General features: G+C 48.6%; 8 protein-coding genes across 8 annotated transcripts; 4 read left to right on the top strand and 4 right to left on the bottom strand.

Annotated features, from left to right (window-relative positions):
- Window positions 1–125: 125 nt before the first annotated feature.
- AUEXF2481DRAFT_45015 (uncharacterized protein) lies at window positions 126–1,444 on the bottom strand. Its single transcript, XM_013483576.1, has 2 exons — window positions 1,349–1,444; window positions 126–1,298 (listed from the first exon to the last, which is right to left on the bottom strand). The coding sequence occupies exon 2, from the start codon at window positions 1,272–1,274 to the stop codon at window positions 447–449; it is 828 nt and encodes a 275-aa protein (XP_013339030.1). The 5' UTR covers window positions 1,275–1,298; window positions 1,349–1,444; the 3' UTR covers window positions 126–446.
- A 272-nt stretch (window positions 1,445–1,716) lies between these two features.
- AUEXF2481DRAFT_45016 (uncharacterized protein) lies at window positions 1,717–3,959 on the bottom strand. The gene is made up of 4 exons (XM_013483577.1): window positions 3,702–3,959; window positions 3,470–3,652; window positions 3,162–3,413; window positions 1,717–3,113 (listed from the first exon to the last, which is right to left on the bottom strand). The coding sequence occupies exons 1-4, from the start codon at window positions 3,876–3,878 to the stop codon at window positions 2,205–2,207; spliced, it is 1,521 nt and encodes a 506-aa protein (XP_013339031.1). The 5' UTR covers window positions 3,879–3,959; the 3' UTR covers window positions 1,717–2,204.
- A 1,763-nt stretch (window positions 3,960–5,722) lies between these two features.
- Window positions 5,723–6,290, top strand: AUEXF2481DRAFT_9365 (uncharacterized protein; the record flags this gene model as incomplete). Its single annotated transcript, XM_013483561.1, has 2 exons — window positions 5,723–5,948; window positions 6,007–6,290. 2 exons carry the CDS (start codon window positions 5,723–5,725, stop codon window positions 6,288–6,290), a joined length of 510 nt encoding a protein of 169 aa, XP_013339015.1.
- Window positions 6,291–7,517: 1,227 nt separating this feature from the next.
- Window positions 7,518–8,467, bottom strand: AUEXF2481DRAFT_704194 (uncharacterized protein; the record flags this gene model as incomplete). The annotated part of the gene is made up of 1 exon (XM_013483602.1): window positions 7,518–8,467. One exon carries the CDS (start codon window positions 8,465–8,467, stop codon window positions 7,592–7,594), a length of 876 nt encoding a protein of 291 aa, XP_013339056.1. The 3' UTR covers window positions 7,518–7,591.
- A 7,669-nt stretch (window positions 8,468–16,136) lies between these two features.
- On the top strand, window positions 16,137–16,576 carry AUEXF2481DRAFT_9367 (uncharacterized protein; the record flags this gene model as incomplete). Its single annotated transcript, XM_013483562.1, has 3 exons — window positions 16,137–16,211; window positions 16,256–16,355; window positions 16,401–16,576. 3 exons carry the CDS (start codon window positions 16,137–16,139, stop codon window positions 16,574–16,576), a joined length of 351 nt encoding a protein of 116 aa, XP_013339016.1.
- A 2,257-nt stretch (window positions 16,577–18,833) lies between these two features.
- On the top strand, window positions 18,834–20,491 carry AUEXF2481DRAFT_48694 (uncharacterized protein; the record flags this gene model as incomplete). The annotated part of the gene is made up of 9 exons (XM_013483580.1): window positions 18,834–18,895; window positions 18,966–19,079; window positions 19,234–19,292; window positions 19,331–19,475; window positions 19,536–19,690; window positions 19,741–19,855; window positions 19,961–20,093; window positions 20,115–20,350; window positions 20,422–20,491. 9 exons carry the CDS (start codon window positions 18,834–18,836, stop codon window positions 20,489–20,491), a joined length of 1,089 nt encoding a protein of 362 aa, XP_013339034.1.
- Window positions 20,492–21,027: 536 nt separating this feature from the next.
- Window positions 21,028–22,139, top strand: AUEXF2481DRAFT_92909 (uncharacterized protein; the record flags this gene model as incomplete). The annotated part of the gene is made up of 4 exons (XM_013483603.1): window positions 21,028–21,052; window positions 21,297–21,370; window positions 21,455–21,687; window positions 21,723–22,139. The coding sequence occupies 4 exons, from the start codon at window positions 21,028–21,030 to the stop codon at window positions 22,042–22,044; spliced, it is 654 nt and encodes a 217-aa protein (XP_013339057.1). The 3' UTR covers window positions 22,045–22,139.
- AUEXF2481DRAFT_704214 (uncharacterized protein) lies at window positions 21,884–22,905 on the bottom strand. Its single transcript, XM_013483604.1, has one exon. It carries the CDS (start codon window positions 22,654–22,656, stop codon window positions 22,147–22,149), a length of 510 nt encoding a protein of 169 aa, XP_013339058.1. The 5' UTR covers window positions 22,657–22,905; the 3' UTR covers window positions 21,884–22,146.
- Window positions 22,906–22,959: the final 54 nt, after the last annotated feature.

Below are 22,959 nucleotides of genomic sequence, written 5' to 3' on the forward strand. Positions count from 1 at the left end.
CTGTCGAAGCCATGGTAAAAGTTGACCATGGGGTGGATTAAGCAGAAGACATGTAAAAAGTCAGCACATGGTCAAGCAGACAGGCAGAACATTGTCATAGTGAAGATACGCATGTTCCCGAAGAATCGCATGTCAAGAGCAAGCAGCTCGAACCTGGAGAATGTGGGGATGCATCGAACGCTGAGGTCACTTAGGGTGGGAAGGTTTTGAGATTCATCACCACCGGTGTTTGACTCCGCTCCGGGGGTATGCTTATTTGTGCTTATTTCTGTATAGCAAACGCTTTCCATGCGCCTCAATCTGGAGACAGCAACAAGAACGATACAGTTTTCTAGTTAATTACGATAAAGAAGTCTCCAAGTAAAAGAGGGTGTGTACATAGGAGAGACTCCTAGACTCTAGCTTCTTCTCGAGACTTTGGGCCGGTGCCGAATTTCGACTCGATCTTACTCGTCTCCTGGCGCGCCGCGCACTCTTGCGACGACATTAGCAACGAGCGACTGTGGGAGCATAGTGACTGCGGTCTGGAAGATGGCGTTGTTCCACCCAACAACGCGAGCAGCAGCGTTCTCTTCGAAAGCTTTCACGGCGGCTTTGGCCACATCCGATGGTTTGTCTATACCGACTTTGTCGATGGCACCGCGCTGTTCACCAGTGCCCTTGCCGGTCAAGTTGGTCGAGGTGACACCAGGAACGATACAAGCGATTCGGACGCCAGTATCTTGGTGGAGATTCTCTTCTCTGACCGACTGCGAGAAGGATATGACGAAAGCTTTGCTTGCGGCGTATACAGCGGTGTACGGGACTGGTTGATGGCCTGCAGTCGATCCAAGGTTCAAGATGCCACCTTTACGTCGCTCCACCATTCCGGGCAAGAAGCGAAGACTCATGTCCACAAGCGAACGAACCAAGAGATCAATGTTGGCCAGAGAAGAGTCGTTTGCCGTGTCCTTGCCAAAAACGTATTCTCTTGCGAACCCAGCATTGTTGACAAGGATGTCTATAGTCCAGTCCCAGCCGTCGACTTCTTTCTGAATGTTTTGAGGACCCTCGTGAGTCGTCAAGTCAGCTTTGATTGTGCGAATCGACAAATTAGCTGCTGAAGCTTCAATTTCGCCAGCGACTTTGGACAACTTGTCTTGATCGCGTCCGACGAGGACGAGTCGTCGCACACCACGCGCGACCAGCTCTTCGGCAATGGCGCGCCCGATGCCCGATGAGCCGCCTGTTACAAGCGCGGTCGACGATGAGAAGTCAAGATCTGCGAGAGTCATTGTAGCGTTTTCGTGTCGCTCGATCTGAGAGGTCAGAATTAATCTAGGAGGAATAATGGAAAATGGATGGTTGCCTTTCTCAAGCCATCGCGCTCATTTTGGAGAACGCGTCCAGCTCGACTGGCTTTCGTGATTTGGCAACGGTGCCATGAGCGTGTCATCGATGTGTGGTGGTGTCACTGAGGAGGGTGGTGTTACTCAGGTCCTCCGCTCAAGCTGTCCCGCCAAGTCTTCATCCTCGAAGACGTCATATCGGAATATTTTTTCCTACAAGCCGCGACCACCTGTTTTGGCAGTCCCAGAATCCCGCTTGCCCAGATGGTCTTTCACCGTCTGGGAAATTCCTCTATCGGCAACTTTACTTTTTCACCGGAGAACAGCGTCTGTTCAGATCTCAATATCTATCAGTGATCCATAAGCGAGATGTTCGAATGACGGTTATTATCATACATGGATCAGCTCTTGATACACATACACTATTAGCAACAGCTTTGTCAATACTGTTTCCCTCACTTCGACACCTGAATTGCGTACAGCAATGACTCAGATACTCATCACTGGAGCGACTGGCTACATCGCGACTTCGTGACGGACAGTTTTTTAGATTCACTATCGAGATTGCACAGGGAGACGAGGACAGTCACGATCTGTCAGGGAAGGGAGTTTCGAAGGCTGAAAGTGGCATCCGTGAGTGTCTGTCACAGTGTTAGTAGTCACGAAGGATCAAACGGTTTCTTGGATGGAAGCTGGTTGAGCGAAGTATCGAGATCGGCATTGCAATGGTGGTTCAGCGGGAGCGTGGAATGTCACAGACAGACCAGCGACACGAGGTACCACTAGCTGCCCATCCCTGGTTCGAGCGGCCAAGAGCTTGTTAGGCTCCACCTCTATATACTCTGACCATCCACATCTTCATCATTCTGCTCCCTTCTATGAGCTTTGGCGCGAAACCTCTTCGTCGGATCTGATCGGAGCTTGGTGACCAGCAAGTCCCATACGTGAAATATCCCAGTCGTTCTCAATTAAATAGCTTTTGAAAGCGGCATCTTCATGATCAATAGTATCCTGACCGATCTCTGGCAAGCAGAAGAATGCAAGGAAAGCGCTGAGGATGCAGAGAGATGAGGCGACCCAAAAAGGATACTGATTGCCCTTGACAACGTTGTCACCAGCATCTGCGACTAAGATGGGGTAGAGATAGTTGCCTATAAAAGCACCAATCTTGCCGAATGCTGCAGCGACCGCATAGTAGCGACCGCGAACGGCAGTAGCGGAAGTCTTGGAAGCGATGAGGCCGATATTGTCTCCGGGACCGAGCTCTCCGAGCGACAAGAAGATGCCATAGACGACACAAAACCCACCAATATTCTTTGGCACAGCAAGCTTCTCATAGCAGCCAGCCATGATGAAACCGACCACGGCCTGCGCTGTAACCCCGTATGCAAGGGCTTTTCTGGGACCGATCCAATCTGAGACGAAGGAGCCAGCGAAGGCGCCAGGGATGTAGAAGAGGTTGATGACGGTGTTCCAGCCGAAGGTCTTCCACAAGGGCGCATCAGCGCCGAGGACATTGTCAACACTCGGAGCAGAATAAGTTCCAAAAGCGTACGATGAGTAGTCGTAAATGAACCAGATAGTGGAGACAACAAGTAGACGGAACCAATACTTCTTCATGATCAGTCTCCATGGTGTATTGCATTTGGCCATGGTGTTTCTCTTGAAGGCCTCGGGCTCTTGCAACTTCCATCGCATGTAGAAAAGAGAAAGAGGAGGAATGACGCCAATACCAAGCATGATGCGCCATGCAGCACGAAGATGATCTTCTCCAGTAGCAAGTACCTGCCACGTGTTGGCACAAAGATGAAGAGGAGGGTTGATGCTACTTACCACCACCATAGGTACGAAAGCAGCGACGACAAAACCTGCATCGATTGCGAGATTCGTAAACCAGATGAACCAACGGTTGCGAGAACCCGACTCCAGCTCGCCAGTGCTCTCGGAACATCCAACTGATCCGGCAGGATATTCACCACCGATACCAATGCCGAGAAGGAAGCGGTACGCGGCAAGAGCAGAAAGCATGCCGTTGATGCTTCCGTGAGCTCCATAAGAGCCTGCGGCAAGCGCAGCGAAGATGAACTGGGTCAGGTCAGTACAGGGCACTCGTTCTGTGCGGGCGCATCGAGAACACCTACCAGAATAACGGTAGAGGCGAAGATAGACCACTTGCGAGAGAAGCGGTCGGAGGTGTAACCAAAGATGATGATGCCAACCACTTCGCCAGCAAAAACCAGCGACGTGATATTACTCTGAGCACTGCTATGCTTGTATTCCTGCTTGTACAGCTTCTTAAGAATAGTGTTGACCGACCCGATGACCTGCGGGTATGTCAGTCTAGCGTCGATCACAAGGATCTAATCAACTCACGCCGTTCAAATAACCGTCGGAGAAGAGTCCAGATCCGCAAGCAATGACAGGAGCACGTCGCTTCCACCAAGTCTTGGTGGTTATCTCTACCGGCGTCTCACGAACATGCTCTAAGACTTCAGTTTTCTCCACAGCAGGTTGCAATGCCCTTGCACGAAACATATCAGTGATAGCCATGGCGAAAACCGGTAGGCGACTGAAGAGTGGTATTCAATAGATGTGAGATGACTTGAATGACAACTGGGTAGCGAGGATCATCACCACCTTATATGTGCAGCGACTGACACGCCACACGAACCATTTTCGAGGACGCGCAACACCACGTTGAGAACATGCAAAGCATCAGAAGACCTCGGCGGGACCGGCAAGTCCCTGAGCATGCACGAGATCTGGTTCCTCACTGCTATTGGCTGGGGATCGACGTTTTCGCCCGTTCGAGATCGCTAAGCCTCTGTAAGCTTTAGGGTCAGCCTATCAAGCATTTTGACTCACTGGGATAAAGCTTATCTTTCACAAGAGCCCGCTCTGGTACAGCACGTGTGCAAGCAGAAGAGGTTATCTCCGGATCCAATGATCTGATGCGGACCTTTTGTCGTTGGCCGCGAGCGCGACGCTATGGCAACACGTGGTTTTTTCTGCTGCGACTTCTGGGAAATCGCAAGCCCTCAAGTGCGAATCTGAGGTTCGAGAATTGCGGCTACTGGAGGTTGTACGACGAAACTTGAGCTCACGATCTTTTTGCGATCACGCCCTGTCATCTCTAGCTGACCAAGACCACAAACCATAAGATTCCTCTGTTCAGAGATTCTCGCTGTATCGACTGTCAAACATTTGACATTGTCCGTAAATGCGCTTGTCGCATGATCATGTCAACGTTGTCGAAAACATTCAGGCTTTTGCAAACTCGAAGTGGATGCCACTACTTCAGGAAAAAGGACGACTGACTTGGCCACTTCGTTGCATTATTAAATGTATATCTAGCGACCTTGCGTTAGTCTTCCCAAATTGATATCTGCCCCAGCTTTGATGATCAGCATGGCAAATACGGTGATGCGCGCCAGATAGCAGTTGCCACAGGCATCACCCTGATGGAAGATGTTTGAGTGGTTTTCTAGTGTCTCAGGGTGCGTCATTGAAAGCGCAGCTCTTATCACTAGTTCGTCTAAGAAGCATGGAATACCTCGACGTTGGGATGACAGAAGAACAGAGCGACTCTTGCATGAAACTCCTCCAACGAGCGATGCTTAGGGATTGGCACGGCGCGAACCCCACATTCCTCTGACCGCTCCGTATCCACATCTATGTGGTGTAGATCGCGCGCTCCAGCTATTGACAATTCAATTCTGACGGGTTGCGGGACCTCAAGGATTTCTTTATAGAAGATGCGAATTTGGTGCAAAACAGACGCTGGAGTTATCGAGACGTGTACTTTACTTGTCATTCTTTACGACTCCTGTTTGAACGAGTCGTGGCAGTATTGCAGAATCACTAGTTCATCCAAGCGCAGGTTCACCAGTCTTTGGCGACCATGTGGGGTAAATTGCGCCGCATCCCTAAGACCACGCGCATGCAGAATCATCTTTGCCCATGATCAATATATTACAGTGGACAGCCCTCAGCGACTTCAGACCATCGCCTGATCATCCAGCACTACCATCCAGTCATAATGCATATCCTGTCTTATGTTGAGATGCTCTCATCGTTTCTCGTCTGTTATCTTCTGTCATGGATCGTATACACGAGATTCTTCCATCCCCTCGCGTCCATTCCGGGGCCAATCTGGGCGTCTGTCTCTCGATTCTGGATGATCTATTGTATTCGTCAAGGGGGACTGGAGGTTGTCCAGCAGCGACTCCATTAGGGATGTGGCCTGCTTGTCAGGATTGCTCCTGATGAGGTGGCGTGTGCAGATCCAGATGCAATGCGTAAGATCTAAAGACCCAGGCGCCTCTAGCAAAAATCCAATTCTTGCTTTGGACTCATTGGTTCCTTTTTTGTGTCAAGCTGCTGTCGCTTCTCCCATGGTCCAATGTATCATCCTTGGAACAGCTTCGATCAACCCGACCACACGGAAAGCTATGGAAGCGATGGCCCGAATAGAGAAGGCCGCACATGAGAGCGTCGATTGTCGTCTTGACGATGGAGAGATGGGCAGACAAGATCTGCTGAGTCATCTACTGCAGATCTCGAGAATCAAGGGTGGCGAGGTAGACTTTGGCATCGGGGAAGTGAAACTGCAAGCTTTCAGTGCCATATAAGTGATCAGACTAGCGTGTGAATCTAGAAATTCTCTGACACCCATCAGGATCTGCTGGAGCTGACACTACAGCTATTGCTCTGAGATCAGTCTTCTATCACTTGCTCAGATCTCCCGACGCCTTGGTCGAACCCCTTACAGATTTTGACACGGCAACAAGAAAGGGACGCCTCTCCAACCCGCCACGTTTTGCAGAAGTATCAAAACTCCCATTCCCTACTGCCGTCATCAAGAAAGCAATGCGTCTTCATCCGAGTGTTGGCTTGAAGATGCCGCAGATCATTGCTAATACTGGTATCCACGTTGCGGATCACTTGATCCCCAAAGGCTGAAAGATAGGTATGAATGCTGCTGTACTTAGAGGGAGCGAAGTATCGTGCCCCTCATCATACAGAGGTACGTTATTGATCTAAAGTGTCCCGACCCTAGCTTGGACTGTCAAGAATTATTGGTTCAACAAGCAGGAAGGGCTTGATGTGTTAATTCCGGAGAATAACATTCGAGAAAACGTCTGGCATCATGAGAAGGGCTCTGATGGTGTAAGCACACTTTTCTGCAGATCACAAAGTGATATCATCAATTCCAGAGTAAATTCCGAAACGCGCGAGACCAGCGCTGGAATCCGGTTGATCATTTGATTGTAACGCCTGCTCGTATCGTTTTGTTTGCTTGGGGTGACTACCAAGTCCTTGCTTCGGAAACGATCGACGAAATGCAAATGAGAGAAGACATGTTACCATTATTACCTAATCATCATATCAATGATACTGTGACATTGCTGTACTAGTGTCGCACGTTGCTACTCTTCCCTGCCAGTAGCTTGTCTACTTACACCTTGTGGTTCGAGAAATTATCTGGATTGTCAGACGGAAGCAGAAATCGAGGAAGCACATGGCGTGTGGAGCAAACTTACCAACCAGATTGTCCCACATCTTCGGATCATGCTCATGCTTCTTGTCAGTATTCCATAAATAGTCAGTGATAGTGAAAGCTCTCGAGCTCTCGAACACCGGGGCGAGAAGATCAGGAAGTCGGCAAGCGGAGCAGCAGGGTCACGAGAGCGAGCTGTGAGCACGCAGAAGATGCTGGGGTCGATGTGATCCACAGAGATAGAGCCAACATTCACGAGCTTGTTGAGATCGTACTTGTATGGCACGAAGTTGCCGTGCCACGCAACAATATCGAACGTATCATGCTGTTGAGTACCTCGGAAGAGCCTGCTACCAAGCTTGTAGATGACAGCCCAAGGTTCTTGCACAACTTGATACTTCGCCACCGGATCCAGTCCATATCAACGCCAACCAGTCTAGCATATTTGAATCAAGTGTGGAACATCGAGAAGAGCTAACTACGTGAAAAGATAGCACAGCATGCTAATCACGACAAAAGACTGCAAGATCTTACATTGCAGCGCAGATATACGGAAGCTACGAAAGATTAGAGTCAAATTTTGCAAAAGAGGATGCTGCTAATAGACTGCCTTCGAACTGCGTCGCCGTCGTCCTTATCTATGCCATCCGATGTGCACCACGGCGGCATCATTGTCGAGGAACTCTAGTGTCAACCCCGGGTGAGCTCTCGAAGAAGGAATACACCCACGTATTTAAGCCTCGTCCTGATAGATGCCGTGTGTTCAATGTTCTGACTTCATCCACCCTTTTACCCACTTTCCGCCCATCTTCACCTCAGCTCCCCAGGACCATCCTATGACAAGAAGTGCTCCACCCAGTGGCCCTAGTTGATCGATGCTGACGATTCTGGCTCCAGTGTGTGGTATAATAGCGTATGTACCAAGCTCGTTACTGAAAATCCATAGCGCACCAAGGACAAAGGCTATCAAAATCTTCCCCACTTTTGGCTCGAGTGGGAAAGTAACAAAAGCCTCGACTGAGGCGTAGATTGCGATGACTAAGAGGCTTACGCCGACTGCTAATCTGTGATTAGGGACAGCGGAGCTCCTCTTGACAGGCGGGTCGACAACCTTATGTATCGGAGGGGCGTTGTGCACTAAGATGCTAAACACAAAAAAACTCAATGCTGCAAGTCTCGAAGACCTCTTGGTCGTGGTCGTCAGGACGTAAATCAAGCCCAGGTCGGCTGCTGCTTCTAGGACTATCAAGCCAGCGTCTAGCTCAGCGTACTCTCGACGAGAGGCTTGGACTATGGACCATACGGCGACAGCCGCCACGTAGAACGTTGACGACAGAAAATCCGCTCCCACGTCCCAGTGGTCATCTCGATTAGTGCCGATGTCCGGCCCGGCCAAAAATTTCAAGACTCTTTTCAACAAGACAGATGCTGCTGTGAGCCACCATGCCAGGTACGCTCCTGGGCCGAACCATGCTGAGATATCCGCATAAGCAGCGGCATCTTGTGGACAAAGATCAAACAACTGGAAAAGCAGACGTCCAGAGTATGTCATGAGAGTGCCGATCAATACCATGCAGATGTACCATTTGTCTGGTAACCCTTTCAGATCCGCAAACGATGGAAACGAGACGTCGAACATTGCCGTGGGCTGAAACAAGCAATTTGAGAGATAGAGGAAGAGAGAGAGAGAGAGAGAGAGAGAGAGAGATAGCAAAACCAGCGACGCAGTTAAAAGGCAGAACAAAGGATGTGATATATCTCCGCTTGGTTTGAGATAGTCAAAGGTCGCCAATCAGAGCGAAGTATGCAGTCGCAGTCTAGCCGTGCGTTCTAGACACTAGGCCGCTGCTACACCTTCGCCTGTCTCGGAACGCGATCGAATGCACCGGCCAGAGCGCATCAGGCGACCCTTGCAACTATATATGCAGGGTGGTGCAAGGTATGCAGCATCACTGCCGCGCTAATCATGCGCCTTTTGCCAGAAGCTCTTCAAGTACAGTCAGTAGCAAAGGTTCTTCGAGGTTGGCGCGGAGCTGGACCGCGGTCCCATGAAGGAGGCTGGGCAGCTAGCTCCCATGTCAGGGAAAGTGCTCCTAAAGAGACAAGATTCTCTCGACGCTCGACCTGAAAGAGGACGCGTGCAGAGCCTCTACGCAAACGATCGTCAACACTCCGCGTGACACCGGCCCCGATATCTCCCCGTAACTGGAGATGACAAGGTGGCCGAAGTACCTACCTGTATACATATGCACCGGATCAATCGAGCATTCATCTAAAACGACCCCTCGTTTTTCCGATTTCATCCAATCACTACTACTTGATGCTTTGCGAGTACGCGACGCGGTATCAACTCAGCGGTATGGCGCTCTCGCTACTGGGTTTCAACTTAGACCCCTGTCTGTTGGACCCTAAGGATGACCCGCTTTACCCGCTTCAGGTTAGATAACGCCATGCCCTGCCGTCTCTTAAGACCACCCCCACGAAGATTGACTTTATCGCTTCGAGTTGGAGTCCCCTATGTTTTGCCTTCGAATACCTTCTCACGCTAGTAACCCACTCGCAGCTCATAGGTTTCGGCTACTCAGTCGCGCTCTGTGCCACGATCAAAAGTCGTGCCACGCCTGGACTCAGCGCAGCGATTGCAGCTCGACCAGCTGCCGCTTGCAGCCTCGTACCTCCGTTTTGACTCGTCTGAGCCTATCGTAATCTGCACTCAATGCCGATACGTTGTTACAGTCAGTGGGAACCACGTCGTAAGGCATCTGTCCGAGGTACATCGGCTGTCGAAGGACGTACGTCGAGGGCTGATCCCGCTCATTCGCTTCCTCTCTCTTCTCGATCCAGGTCATTTACGTAATCAGCCATACGGGCTCTTCCATGCTTATCTAAATCAAATACGGTATGGTTTTGCGGCATATCGTAAAGCAGCACGATCGGAAGCGTGAAAAGGAGCATTTGCTATGTAACGACATACGGGATAACGTGCGCCTCCAGAGCTGAACCCAGAATGCTTACAAGGGTTGTTAGATTGTGAAGTGTCCTAGCGAAATCTATGAGCCAGCCATCGTATTCCCTCCTGCACATGTAGAGGCACGTCTCAAAGCTATTCGCCAGGCCGAGCTTAGCTACATTGCTGAGGATCTTCGTTGACAAATCAGAGAGTAGCAGGAATCACCAACATATGAAGAACAAGTCGACAATCCGTTGTAAGTGTGCAGCATTTCGGCTGTTGCTGGTAAAACCGACCGAAACCAAAGTTAGCAGGAAGAGTAAAGCGGAGACGAGCATGTTATCTCTGACACGCCGTTCTGACCGATGAGTTGGACCACGAGCCATCATTCACCCCACCTGAATGTCCGACGCAACTCGGGAGCGGGGGTGCTGGTGGAGAACAACGGTTCAGAAAAGTGTGGGTGAAGTGGATCTCAAGCTCTGGGCGTCCCTGCCAAGTTGCATGTGGCGGTGATCGACTTCCGCTTGCCCCACAATGCGATCCGAATGATCACGATGCCAGTCTCGACGGCAACCGAACTAATACACAGAAGTTTCTGTGCTAGCATACTCGCATCATCCGCATCAGAAAAGCTCCCAGATTACTGTCGAATAACCTTGAGCACGATGATCGTCGTAGGACATGATTGGCATTGTGCCATCAAGGGCCTTCGAGGGGGTGAAGGTCAAGCTTCAACGTATCTCGCAACCGCTCTGACTAATCTGGTGGACGACCCTGGTCGGTGCAAGAACTGTTGGCCTCCTTCTAGCCTTCTTACCTGCGGAACTAGGAATCGTAACAAAGGTGATTGATTGATCTAGCGAAGGCTCTGGATGGACAACCACGCGCAGCCCACTATGGAAGACCGACCGTTGACCAGCTTGCTCGCGCAGAAGGTTGGAACGATATACAAGCCGAAGCCCTGAGCATCTAAACGTTCAATTGGCGTAGCGAAAAATCAACGAGAAGGTCTTCCGCACTTCGAGCGGCACTTACGCGGACTATGCGTCCGGATGTGAGAAAGTGGATAACTTGTGGGGCACCCCACATAAACCAGTGGCACCTTGCGGGGGGCATCATAAAGCGGACTCCGCTCGATTATCTACAGTACCAAAGCAGACTTATGTATCTCCTAGCGCCTAGCATTTGGGAATCACTAAACAACCCACAGATCCCACCATTTGACCAGTAACTATGGCTTTTGGCGGCATCCTTGAAGACTCACCTCTACCTCACGTCCTAGGAACGATAATCCTCAATTAAGAAACTGCTCATTCCGAGGGCGTCACACGCAGGCTACGACATGGTAAGGGCAAGAACGCCGGAGGCGTCCTAGCTCCTCAACCATCGGAAGACCCCGAAACTGGTCGACTGTCAAGAAGCTTACCATCACTTCCATCCTCGCTTTTGGTATCATGCTGTATGCAGGAACTTTTGGACCATTGATCAATGCTGGACCCGCGACAATCTCGAAATATGTTAATGTGCCTCTTGGAGACAATACTGTGACATCAGGCTATCAACTACTAGTCGCTAGCGCCTTTGGTCATTTTGTTTAGGCCCATTCCCGAAAGTACGGCAACCGATTACTTTCCGTACTCTACTCGGTATTCGGTGTAGTATGCATCACCGTTAGTTCCGTTTCGACCGGTCTTAACACACTGCCGGCGGCTCGTAATATCCAAGGCTTTGCGATCTCAGCTTACGAGTCGTTGGTTATCACCGCGATTGGCGACCTCTTCTTCGTGCATAAGCGTAGTGTGTACACTTCTACGGTCAACTTCTTAATCACAGGCATGTCGAACTTTTCAAGCGTCATCATTGGAACCATCGTCAACAACCTAGGTTAGAAGTACCTTTCCTACATTCGAATGCCTTTGTCGCACTGCAGCTCATCCTCCTATTCTTCTTTTGCCCTAAAACATCATACAACAGAGACAAGCAGTATAACACTAACGAGCTTGTTAATATGAACGTTAGAAAGCTTACAAATGCTAAGCAGCGAGATCATAAAGAGCTAGAGAAGACTATAGCTACGGGCGCTCAAGTGACGCCGATACCCGCTCGCAAGAGCTAGACGCAGGGGCTGACGATATACACTGGATGCTATACAGATGAAAACCTTTTTCAGCTCGTCATCGGCTCTTTCGCCGTCTGGCTCAATCTGGCTGCTACCTAGGTCATCTTAGCTGTTGCGCTGTCCACAGACCTGTTCGTCGCAATGGCGTCCGGTTTATGTCTTTAGAAAACAGTAAGGACTCAATGGAAGTGACATAATCTGGCACTAACGAGATGTTTCTAGGTACCGGAGCTTCTAGGAGGGTCACAACCTACTAGAGAGGTTAGGCGTCAAGACGCACGCGGAAGTATAAGGAAGGAGGTTTGCTGAAATAGCAGTGTTCCATTTAGAGCAGTTCATCTTATAAGCAAAATCGACGATAGTTGTACAGGTTCTTCGTATAACGCAAACTAGCGGCAGAATAGCCTGTCACAGAGTTTGAGTTAGCCAATGTAACAAGAGAGAGAGATCTTAAGGAGAACGTACCTCTTAAAAGATTCACGCAAGATCCACTACTCTTATGCCTAGTCTAAGGACTTATAGAGTACAGAAGTTAGAAAGTTCCGACGCGATCGATACTCCTATGTCTCGATACAGCTGTAACCTTATCGTAATTAGAGCCCACTCATACTTACTATAGCTCAACAATCTAATCCGGACATCGCGCGTCGTGTCATATCTCCACTAAACAAGGCAAATCATGTAACCAGAAGTCGAGAGTGCATAGTAGTAGTAGTGTTAGCATTAAGGAGGTCTTCACCAGTATCTGCATCAATATTGTGTGCATCTCCGTTAACGTTAAACTATACCATCCGTTGTCACAATCTACGTAACTTCTTGCATATGCTCTTAGCGCATACCCAGAGATTATAGGCTGTTTTGCGTCGTAATCTGTGTAAGGCACTAATAGTACACATAGCTAATATCAAGTTACAAGGAGTCCACCTTAGATCGAGAGAGGGCAGGTGAATAATCGGAAGATGTCGATAGAAGCAGAGCAAATGGCTCGTCAGAAACTGCTACATCTCTTTAAGTGAGATCAACGGCTCCAAATCTGCAGTGACTGGCACATAGCTCTATACATCAGCCATGAACAGGCGGTAGACGTCCTCGTTAACAACCGGAGAGCTTAGGATTTTCCCTCTTTTCTCCCTTAGTATGCTTAGCATCCTAGAGGAAGTGTTCTAATCTGCTTATACCGCAAGAGATGTGACTCTATATGTGTTGACACTGGATCGGTAAGACTATGTTTAGAACCTGCCTGTACATTATTAACAGGGCTGGGTACGGTTTAATACAGGTACTTTAAAAGGTCCGCATCCAGGGCTGCATTGTTAAGCGCAATGCTGTCAATCGTGATATATCGAGCTCGTCCAACCCTATAATTTGATTGCCTTGCATAATTCCGACAGGTTGTGTAGTATCAAGTCTAAGTCCGAGGGCATGCATCTAATAGTGAGGCTCGGAGCTCGATCACGTTAAATTAGAACACCTCTATTCGTTAATGTTGCGAACGTCCCTAGGACCAGGTAAGAAGTACAGTATGGCTTGACTATCAGCATCCAAACTTAGTACACTTAATGTCAAAGACAAAATTGTCCCATCTTCTAGCTAATCCGACGAAGCTTCTAAGTCTCCCGAGCTAGGTAGATTCGAGGTTTCTGTCTAGAACTCGTGAGCCATCAGGCCCAGAAAGCCGAGCGGCATTAACTCTAAAGTTAGCGGACTGATCATCTCCAGCCGCTGCATAATGTTATAATCTTCCGATTGCAAGAGACTCGACGGAGGATTTAAGACGCTAGGACTCGATATGGAGCTATGTAGAGGCGCAACTTACAAGTCTTGTAGCTCGGACATAGCGGCATCTTTCAGGTTTTATATCAAATCTGGCTTTTCCGTCGAGGCGATATTTACGCATTAGGGTGGAACGATTTTGCATAGCGTCTGACAAGGTCCCTATAATGTTAGTAAAACTCAACAGTACATATTCATAACGTGGAGAAACAATTAGACGCACTTTCGAGCATATCTTCGTCCTTAGGATCTGCACGGATATGGCCTCTCTTTTGTATCTGTCGGGGCATCAGCGGATACGGTTATCATCGAGATCGACCTAGACACGTACGACCCCTTTCGTGTCGACTACGATGCTTACTGCGCTTAGAGACTTTATCGTAGTGACTATACGGGAACCTAGCGGGTGTCTTCTCTAGCTTACTAAAGACGGTAAGATTAGGAGAATAAGGCAAGGCAAATTCAGCTAATGTTGTCGTACACTAGTAACGGAGCAGTGTCACTTAGAGAATATAGAATAAAGATTCAAGTTGCTGGTCCCGGCCAGCGGACAGTAAGCAGAATGACTAGCGGCAGTTTCGCGACCTATATAAATCAGTGCAGGGTCGTAGGGCAGCTAAGAGGACTGTTTACAGCCATACGCGGAACTCAGCCGCCAGACATACGCGTATTATGTCCCGACGTTTCCTCGACAAAAAACGGCTGCAGTACCAGAAACATGTACCCTTATGTAGCTTGATACGGAGACACTGTGCTCTGCGGTCCTTATATTAAGAGCCACCGATTAAATGCGGCGCTCGTAATATAGAAAGCTAGCCCAACGCTCTGGATTGGAATAAGCAAGGACTTTGCATTAAGACCTGCGTATCTAATCGTGATATATCGCCTTAAGAACGTACCCACACTTAGGATGACACTGCCAGTGTTGCAACAGTGCACTCGCCCCTCGCTACAGCCTCTCCCTCTATGTTTCCGTCCTCGCTTCGAGCATCGTTAAGCTTTCTATTACGCCAATAGAGATAGAACCGGAAGATAGTCGCATATGCGACCTAAGCTGCTAAGAAGAAGCTATCGGCATAACTAATTTGTCAGTATCGTGAGTCCTGTGAGGCTAGATGAATGTAGGAAGCATGGTTTGACATAAGGTCAGACTTAGCATTGACGACAGCATTTGCGACGGCTCTTCTGGGACAAGGCAAGAGACCTAAGATAACATGCATTTAGAGCTTGTATTCTTCTAGAGCACGTTGTCGAGACTTAGACATAGGTGAATACACGGTCGAAAATAAGCCGGTAGGTCGCCGATCGAGATTCGGAGTTCATCTTCGTGATCGCTACTGACCTCTAGATGATAGCAGTAGAAGTCTCTAAGAACGAATAAAGGTCTCAAGCTACTTTAAAAGGACACTTGCGTGTCCTAGCCAAATCTGATTAACAACCATTACGTTAACCTACGAGCTAAGGGGTGTGGAGCTCGAGCTAGTATCACGGCCTCCTCGATTTAGATTCAGGTGACTGTCATTACTGAAATTCCCGCGTGCCTGGTAGCCGAGACAGGCGAGAGCGATAGCGACGATGACATTAGATTCTTGGGTGTTCCTCCCCTTCTAATGTATTGCTAAGCAAGCAGGTCTTAGTAGGCTATTGTCGTATAATGCATCGATGATAGCGTTCTGTCTTTCTTCGGGGATAGAAGTAGGGGCGGAAGGCGCAAAAGCGAGTTCTTAGGCTCACTATCCGCCGATCTTAATTGTATGTCGTAAAGTATGCTATTCAGGCCGGGCAGGGTTATCTTAAGCTGATGATTTTTGCCTTCAAGAGAATGGACATAACGTTATAGCGGGCTTATGCCGTACGGCGTAAAGCATGCTCGTATCTCGGCAACACTAGACTTACAGGCAGGAGAGATACAGTATATGTGCATGCGGACAGATATTCGCCAGCTTAACCAGAAAATTGGCAAGAAGGCGAGAAAGTAAGATCCTGTTGCAATACTTAGGGCTGGGCCTACCGCACGGACGTGACGAGATGAACTTACGCTTGCGGTTTAGTATTAAACGGCTGATCACGCCCGCCGTCTTCCATAGCAAGCCTCCCCTCCAGCTCGCCGCTTAGGGACAAACGGCTCGTAAATGAACAGAACGCTCGCAGGGGTCGAGATCTTTCCTAATATTGTTTAGTCTCGACAACTACTCAGATATTAGTATTAGTGTCAGCCCTGTTAACTAACGATATCATTGTCTCTATGCGCCATCGAGAAGCGAAGTAACTTCTTACAGATACTATATAGGACAAGCTCTACATATAAGGGTAACTGTTCGTTTCCTATGTCTGGCTTAATATCCTGACCTCCAAAATTCCTAATCTTATCTCGCCTCGCAGTTATGAAAAAGGCAGCCGCAAATATACTAGCTCTTGCCTCTACAGCTTATGGTGCCACTAGCTCTTCCGCTGGCACCAAAAATGGATGCTACTAGGCGACTGATGCTGGCCCATTCAACACTCGCTTTGGTCATGACTTCAGCGTCGACCTGTACGGTACAGTAGCGGACTTGATCCCTAGTACTTATACAGTCAATTAGGGCGTTAGCCCTCTAGCTCGTCGTTTTGATCTGGTTAACGTCGGCCTCGACGTAATTAAAAAGGCCCTTACACTTACTGTTCCCGGCGGTCAATCAAGTGGTAGGCGATGTCATCGTTTGTTAGAGATCTGTCTAACGGCTCTAGGTCCCATCTCTGTTGCTCAGGTTGCGACAAGCTATAGCGACATTCTTTACGGCTCAGTCCGCACTGTCGCCAAGATTTCCGACGTTCCCGGGACTACTCATAGCTTTATTTTCTACGCCAACGATACCCAAGAAGTTAACTTTGCCTTTTTGACTTCGGATGTCTCTAAGGCTTAGCTCACCAACGAGCAAGTAAATTACAGCTCTCCTTACTCGACTTACAGTGTCGCGGCACCCGGAGATGCTAGTTCTACCTACTACGAATACAGACTCGATTAGCTGCCTAGGGTCAGCAAGTTCTATATCGATAGGGTTATAATATAAACGATCAAGGATAATGCTCCTAGTACACCTAGTAAGTCAAGCAAACGTCTAATCGCGATAAGCGATCTTAGATCTGTCCTACACTGAACCTCACTGCATGTTTGCATGATACTAGAAGACAAGACTCGCAATCTAACTATAACTTCCCTTCGACGCGATGCTGATTATCTTCATAGGCTCTTGGATCTGGAATAACTGGTAGGTGCCGATTTAACGTCAGTATATGAATTGCCAGCTCATGTAGTCTCGTAGGTCGAATGGAAATGCTTAGGCGTAAGGACCGCCTCTAGCTGATAGTGTGCTGAAAATACGCACTATTGACGGCTACTTCAACCGTACGACTATTGCGGACAGTATCCTAACGAACCCTAGGCTATGTTCATTTGTCAGCTCGTCATCTTCTAGCATTACCCCTTCCCCAACAGTCGCTTCCTTATCCTCCTCGAAAATCGCTACCTTGTCGTCCTCGAGTACGGTCTCCCTGTCATCTTCGAAGACAGTTTCCTTATCGACTTCGAGCATCGCCAACACGAACCCGACTTCGGTGTCATCGTCTGTGATACCTAAATACGGTCGTTACGGTAGAATTAGCTATGTCGGCTCCACAAGTTGCGCCGTTAGCTCGACTTGCATGTACCAGAATGATTACTACTATTAATGCGTGTGAAACGAAGCTGAGTCTAGGAGGTCAAGAATCAGTCCTACGTATTGTTGTTTTGTTTTTCTTTATCCTAACGGCACCAACCGAGGAATTGATTATTATGTGGTTAGCATTCAATCTATTTCAAGCTGGGCGTTAAACGAAGAATCCGGCCCTGTTGTCAATATCGGTCATACAATCGCTCGTAAAGCCTTTGCAGGTTTCGACATGGATATCTGGCACTTTTATATACTTCAACAATTGCGCGAGCAAGTAGCGGTTGTCAAAGCAACTTTCGTAGACAGCCTTAAGTCTTTGCTAAATAAGTCTGACGGCTACCCGTTTCGTCGGCAAGACTATCGACGTTATCCGTTTGGCCGTATTTAAGGACGGGTCCAGATTCGTCAACATAGCGTGTGATACTCTGATTGATGATGACACGCTTAATAAGGCGCTTAAAACGGGTCGCATCTTTGCTGCTAGACTTGATGTTCTCATAAACGATCCTGAGATTTATACTGAGTTTTGTGAGATGCGAAACATCACTCTAACTTGCTACGATGCTAGGATAGCCGTTAAGACGAACTGTGGGTTTAAGAGACTGGCGATGGACAATGTCGAAGCTCTAATCTTAACTGGTAAGGCTTTGACGCCCGTGAACGCGCACTTGGTTAAGAGTGTTTCTATATAATCACACGTCACTAGCAAATCAACTTTATCGACACAACAAGATCCACGCCCTACTTGTATCGGAGTTTCTTATCTGATTTTTGACATCGAAAGTACAATTATAATTAAGATCCTTACTCGTGACGACCACCGGGACTAAGTTTATTGCCGTAATTTCGCGAGAGAGTATTCCGTGTCTCTACCGCCTTCGAGACCGCAGATGACATACCTGACTCTCGACCGTTAGACGCGCGCTAACGTTTGCGAGATCCCGGATGGAGCTGTCGAGACTACGTGGAGGCCGGAGAGAGTTAGCGGATTGTGAAAGCCGCAAGGTATCTGTTGTCTCCTCACAAGATTAGACGCGTTGTCCTCTAACGGTGTCATACAGTATGGCAGGTACGGCCAGATAATATCCGGGCATCTCGTGTTAAGGAATGTCTTACGACAAGGAGGCGTCGGCTAGTACGCAGTCGCGTTCGTCAACTGTCGTCGGGTCGCGTTTGCCCCGAAGGATTGCTAAGATGGGTCGGATCAAATGAGCACAGACACTACAATTAGCCGACAAGATGCGACCAAACCTTCTCGTAGACCACTTGAATTCTAGTACCGACGACAACACCCGTAGCGCGTGCGATTTACGACGCCCTAAATCGATATACCCCTATAGGGTAAGCCCTAGTGCCGCGGGGGCGAGTGTCTTATTTGTCTAGACATATATAATCGCTCGTCCCTTTCTCCATACTCTCTATCTACTATCGCATCACAAGCCCTATCTCGGCCTCATCTCAACTCGTAGCAATGGGTGGCTTATATGCTGTCGAAGACCGACCGACCCCGAAAGAGGTCTACAATTGGCGACTGTACAAACCGGATCGCTACTGTATGTGCCTAGAAGGAAATGTCTAGGGGGATCTGGCTGACGGAATCCAGCTTCGGTTATAACTCGGCGTTTGTTAGTACGTTAATCGCGCGCGCCAGTTCTAAGAGCGACTTTAGTATTACGAAGGCTACAGCTGCTAGCATCTCGAGCAACATCACATCTGCGTTCTAAGCAGGTGCCTTCTTCGGCGCTCTATTCTGCTACTTTCGTAAGTGTCTTATAAAAGACGACCAGTAACAACGTGCTATTAAACTCAGTGACTGAACGCGTTAGCCGCAAATGGGCTCTCTAAGCGAATGCCGTCGTTTTTATCACTAGTGCAGTCTTAATGACCGTCGCCACCTACCAGCTGTCGTTCATCTATAAGGCCTCCGTTTGTCTTGTTAAGAATCTGGACTGACAAAGAGGAACTCAGACGCCGGACGCGTACTTACAGGTCTCGGATGTAGTGCCATCACTGCCACTATGCCAAGTTACATTACTAAACTATCCGATCCTTCCATCCGCGGCATCCTGACTGGCCTGTTCGAGATTGCGTACCAGATCGGCTCAGTCATCTGGTTCTAGGTCAACTATAGAATTAACAACAACATAAACGTCAAGTCCTCGCTATCGTAGAGGATTCTAATGGCGATCCAGCTCATTCCCGCTGCGATTTTGCTGGCGGGTGGCTTCTTCTTACACGAGAGTCCATTATGGTTAATGCGTAAGGGACGTAAAGCAGATGCAAGGGCAGCACTTATACAACTTCGTCACCTTCTAGCCGATTACGAGTGTAAGTGTTGTTATATCTTTCGCAAGTTATCAAACACTGACATTCTACAGACCTTCTAGAAGATGTCAGGGAGATGCAAGACAGACTAGATAAAGAAGCGGCTATCGTAGCACGCTACGGTAGTGGCACGTTTGCTTTCATCCGGAGTTACCTTAACGAGCTATCGTAAACGGGTATGCGAAACCGCGTCATTCTGGTATTTTGCGCCTTTGCACTACAGAACTTGTCTGGTGCTTCCGCTATTAACTACTACTTACCAACACTGTTTAGGTCACTTAGAGTCTCGGACATACCACTCTACATAGGTGTCTATAGATTGGTTAAGGCCATCGCATCAATCATATACTACATCTTCTTTATTAATATGCTTAGCCGCCGTAGCCCTGTGTTAGTTACTTCGGTCGTTTGCTCGCTTTGTTTATAGTTTATTAGAGCATACGTTAAGGTCGGTCATCCCGCAGATGCTATTACTGCTAGTGTACCCGTATCGGCGTCCACCGCGGCTGGAGGTCGTGCTGCTATCGGCATAATCATAATTTACTCTATTTTCTGGTCTTTCGGTCTTAACGGTATTCCCTGTATTGTATCGGCCGAGATCTTCCCCGGATCCCTCAGAGTTTTCACAGGAGCATACGCTGCACTCTGTCAATGGCTAGTCTAGTCCGGCATAACTAAAGCACTGCCTTACATTTTTAGTTCATTTAGCTTCGGCACATAGTTCTTCTTTGCAGCATAGATGCTGGCAGCGACGATTTGGACATATTCCTCATACCTAAGACCAAGGGTCTAACTATTGATTAGATGGTTGTCTTATTTAGGTATCAAGGACACGCAAGAGCAGACGATGCGGAGCTAGGCATAAGTAACAAGCAAGGGATTGATTCGGTCGATAAAATTAGGGCTACCACCACAGAGTATACCGAACGAGCATAACTATAAATTGTAAAATAGGAAAATTATAGTTCACAACATTTCAATTGTAAACACTCGATCGCTCGATGCATATGGCCCCTAGCACTATGCGTACCTCCTCCAATACGAAGCCTAATAACCACCGACGAACCAGAACTTATATTTCTCATAAGCGACAGCATAGTCTCTTTTTATTAACGCACAAACTGCGATCAGTGCACGCATTAATTGTTCGAGTAATGTCACTTAAGGTTAGCGACAGGGTTGCACTCCCGGCTTAAGTTCCGCCGAAGTCGGGGAAGCAAGCTTTATGTTCGTAACCCTGCTAGCTTGCCTATAAGCATGTTGGTCATAAATGGACACGAGCAACGGCAAGACAGTCGAAGGAGTAACGATCAGTTACGGCTAGGGAGGTCGCGCACTAGATGTCTGACATACAAGAGAAGGAAGGTACGATGCAACGAGTAGCGGCTAAGATGCTCCTACTGTTAACGCCTGAATTTGCAATGCGCGTAGAAGACCGACTCACCGCTCGCTCTTGCCGCCGGAAGACGTCGGACACCCTAGCAGCAAGCCGCACCTTCCTCGAGCACTTATAATGATTATGACCGGATAGATGGCGTCTAAGGGCAAGCTAACGCGAACGGTCACGCTGCTCTCAACAATGCGGCGTAGGCTCTGTCAGCCGCGACAGCACCCGACTCGACTTTCACATCGTCTGGTGCTACAGCAGCAGGTGCTCCTGCTGTCGATAATTTCTTCGACTACGTAGGTTTCATATGGGACAATGCCGACTAGTGGTAGCAGTTCTAACCGAATGACGCATTTCCATCTGCGAACTACGCAGAGCAGACCATTTTAAACCGCTTCAGCTCGCTAAACACAAACTCGCCAGCCTTTACAACGACTGACGACAGTCGCCTAATCCGACAAAGCGATCTTATAGGCGCCGGCTACGGGCAGTCGCAAACAGAAAGAGCAGGTGGCACTACACAGCATGCACAGACAGGGGAGCAACTGCTATTCGACTACTTTAAGCATAGGACGGTCCCTCCCATTCTCGCACCCGTCGAGACGCAGCAACAGTAGTCGACTATGCGACGCTACATTATCGTCATAGCCGGCGAGTCGACTATAGTGCGCTCAGCCCTCTTAAGCTTCGCCGCTTTGCTGTTACGCCGTCTTTAACATACGCACTCGAACACCGAGAGTTAGCGGCACCACCAGGAATCGGCCTACAACTTTTCGAGCTATGCCGGACTAGACGGCTCTACACGACTAAAGCGCGAGCACCTCCTGGCGACTTGCTTCTCCTGAGCTACGTTGACATCATAGAAGGACGCACCGAAGCAGCTTACGGTAGCCTGAAAGAGGCCTACACCGTCTTCGATAAGGCCGACAAGACAAGCTTCGGGGCTCTAGAGATTCGCGTCCTCTCGTAGATCAGGCTGTTAGATGGGAGAGCCGTGTCTGCTAGAGGTAAGGGCTTGTTCTTGTCGGACGACAAGGCGTTAGAGATGCTTGCGCAACCTTCGCCCGCCGGCCTAGAGAGTGTGTCGGGAGATCGGGATCCGACGGACGATGCTAATCAGATTACGGATGCTCTGTTCTAGGCCTTGTACTAGCCGGGCGCCGTCTTCTTCTAAAAGATTCAGTCGTTCATAGGCCGCATCTCTAAGATCGACCCTTAGCATCGTCAAAGAGGGACTGTCGCAGACGAGACGGAAGTTATAATTGTAGCCGCGAAAATTAATAAAGATCTCGAAAAGCTCTTTAACAGCCGTCCTCGACTTATGGACTACGTAGCTATAGGACAGCTTACGCCGCACTATCTCAATCCTCACCTCTCGTACACAATAACCAGAGCTTTCCGTACATATGCGAGCAAAATTTACGCGAGCAAGGTCCAATCTCCATCGCGTAGCATATAAGACTCTACCCTTAGCTGCCGAAACACTTCTCGCTCTCGCAAAGATCAAGGAGTTAGCACGTATGATGGTTGACGCTTCTTCCGAATCTAGCGTCGTCTGCGGTGAACCTTTGCCGGTCAACATGCTTTAGCCACTCTTAATGCTCGGTTCGGAAAAAGATGATGCGTAGAAAGAGCGTGGTTTAGGAATCAGATATGTCGGATGCAAGAGGTAGCGACGAATGCTCAAATAACAGCTTATATACTGGACGAAGTGCAGAAAGTACAAGACTCTACGAGAACCAGAGTCGACATTCGTAGCGTTATGCACAAGATCTTTAGTGCTTGCTTTACGATCGTCTAATCGAACATCCCGGACAGAATTAAACTTGCCCATGTCTTTACAAGATTCCGAGCTTGTCGCTGAATGGCACTTAGCTACCCTACA

This window comes from Aureobasidium subglaciale, assembly GCF_000721755.1.
Source record: "Aureobasidium subglaciale EXF-2481 unplaced genomic scaffold scaffold_40, whole genome shotgun sequence".
NCBI lineage: Eukaryota > Fungi > Ascomycota > Dothideomycetes > Dothideales > Saccotheciaceae > Aureobasidium > Aureobasidium subglaciale.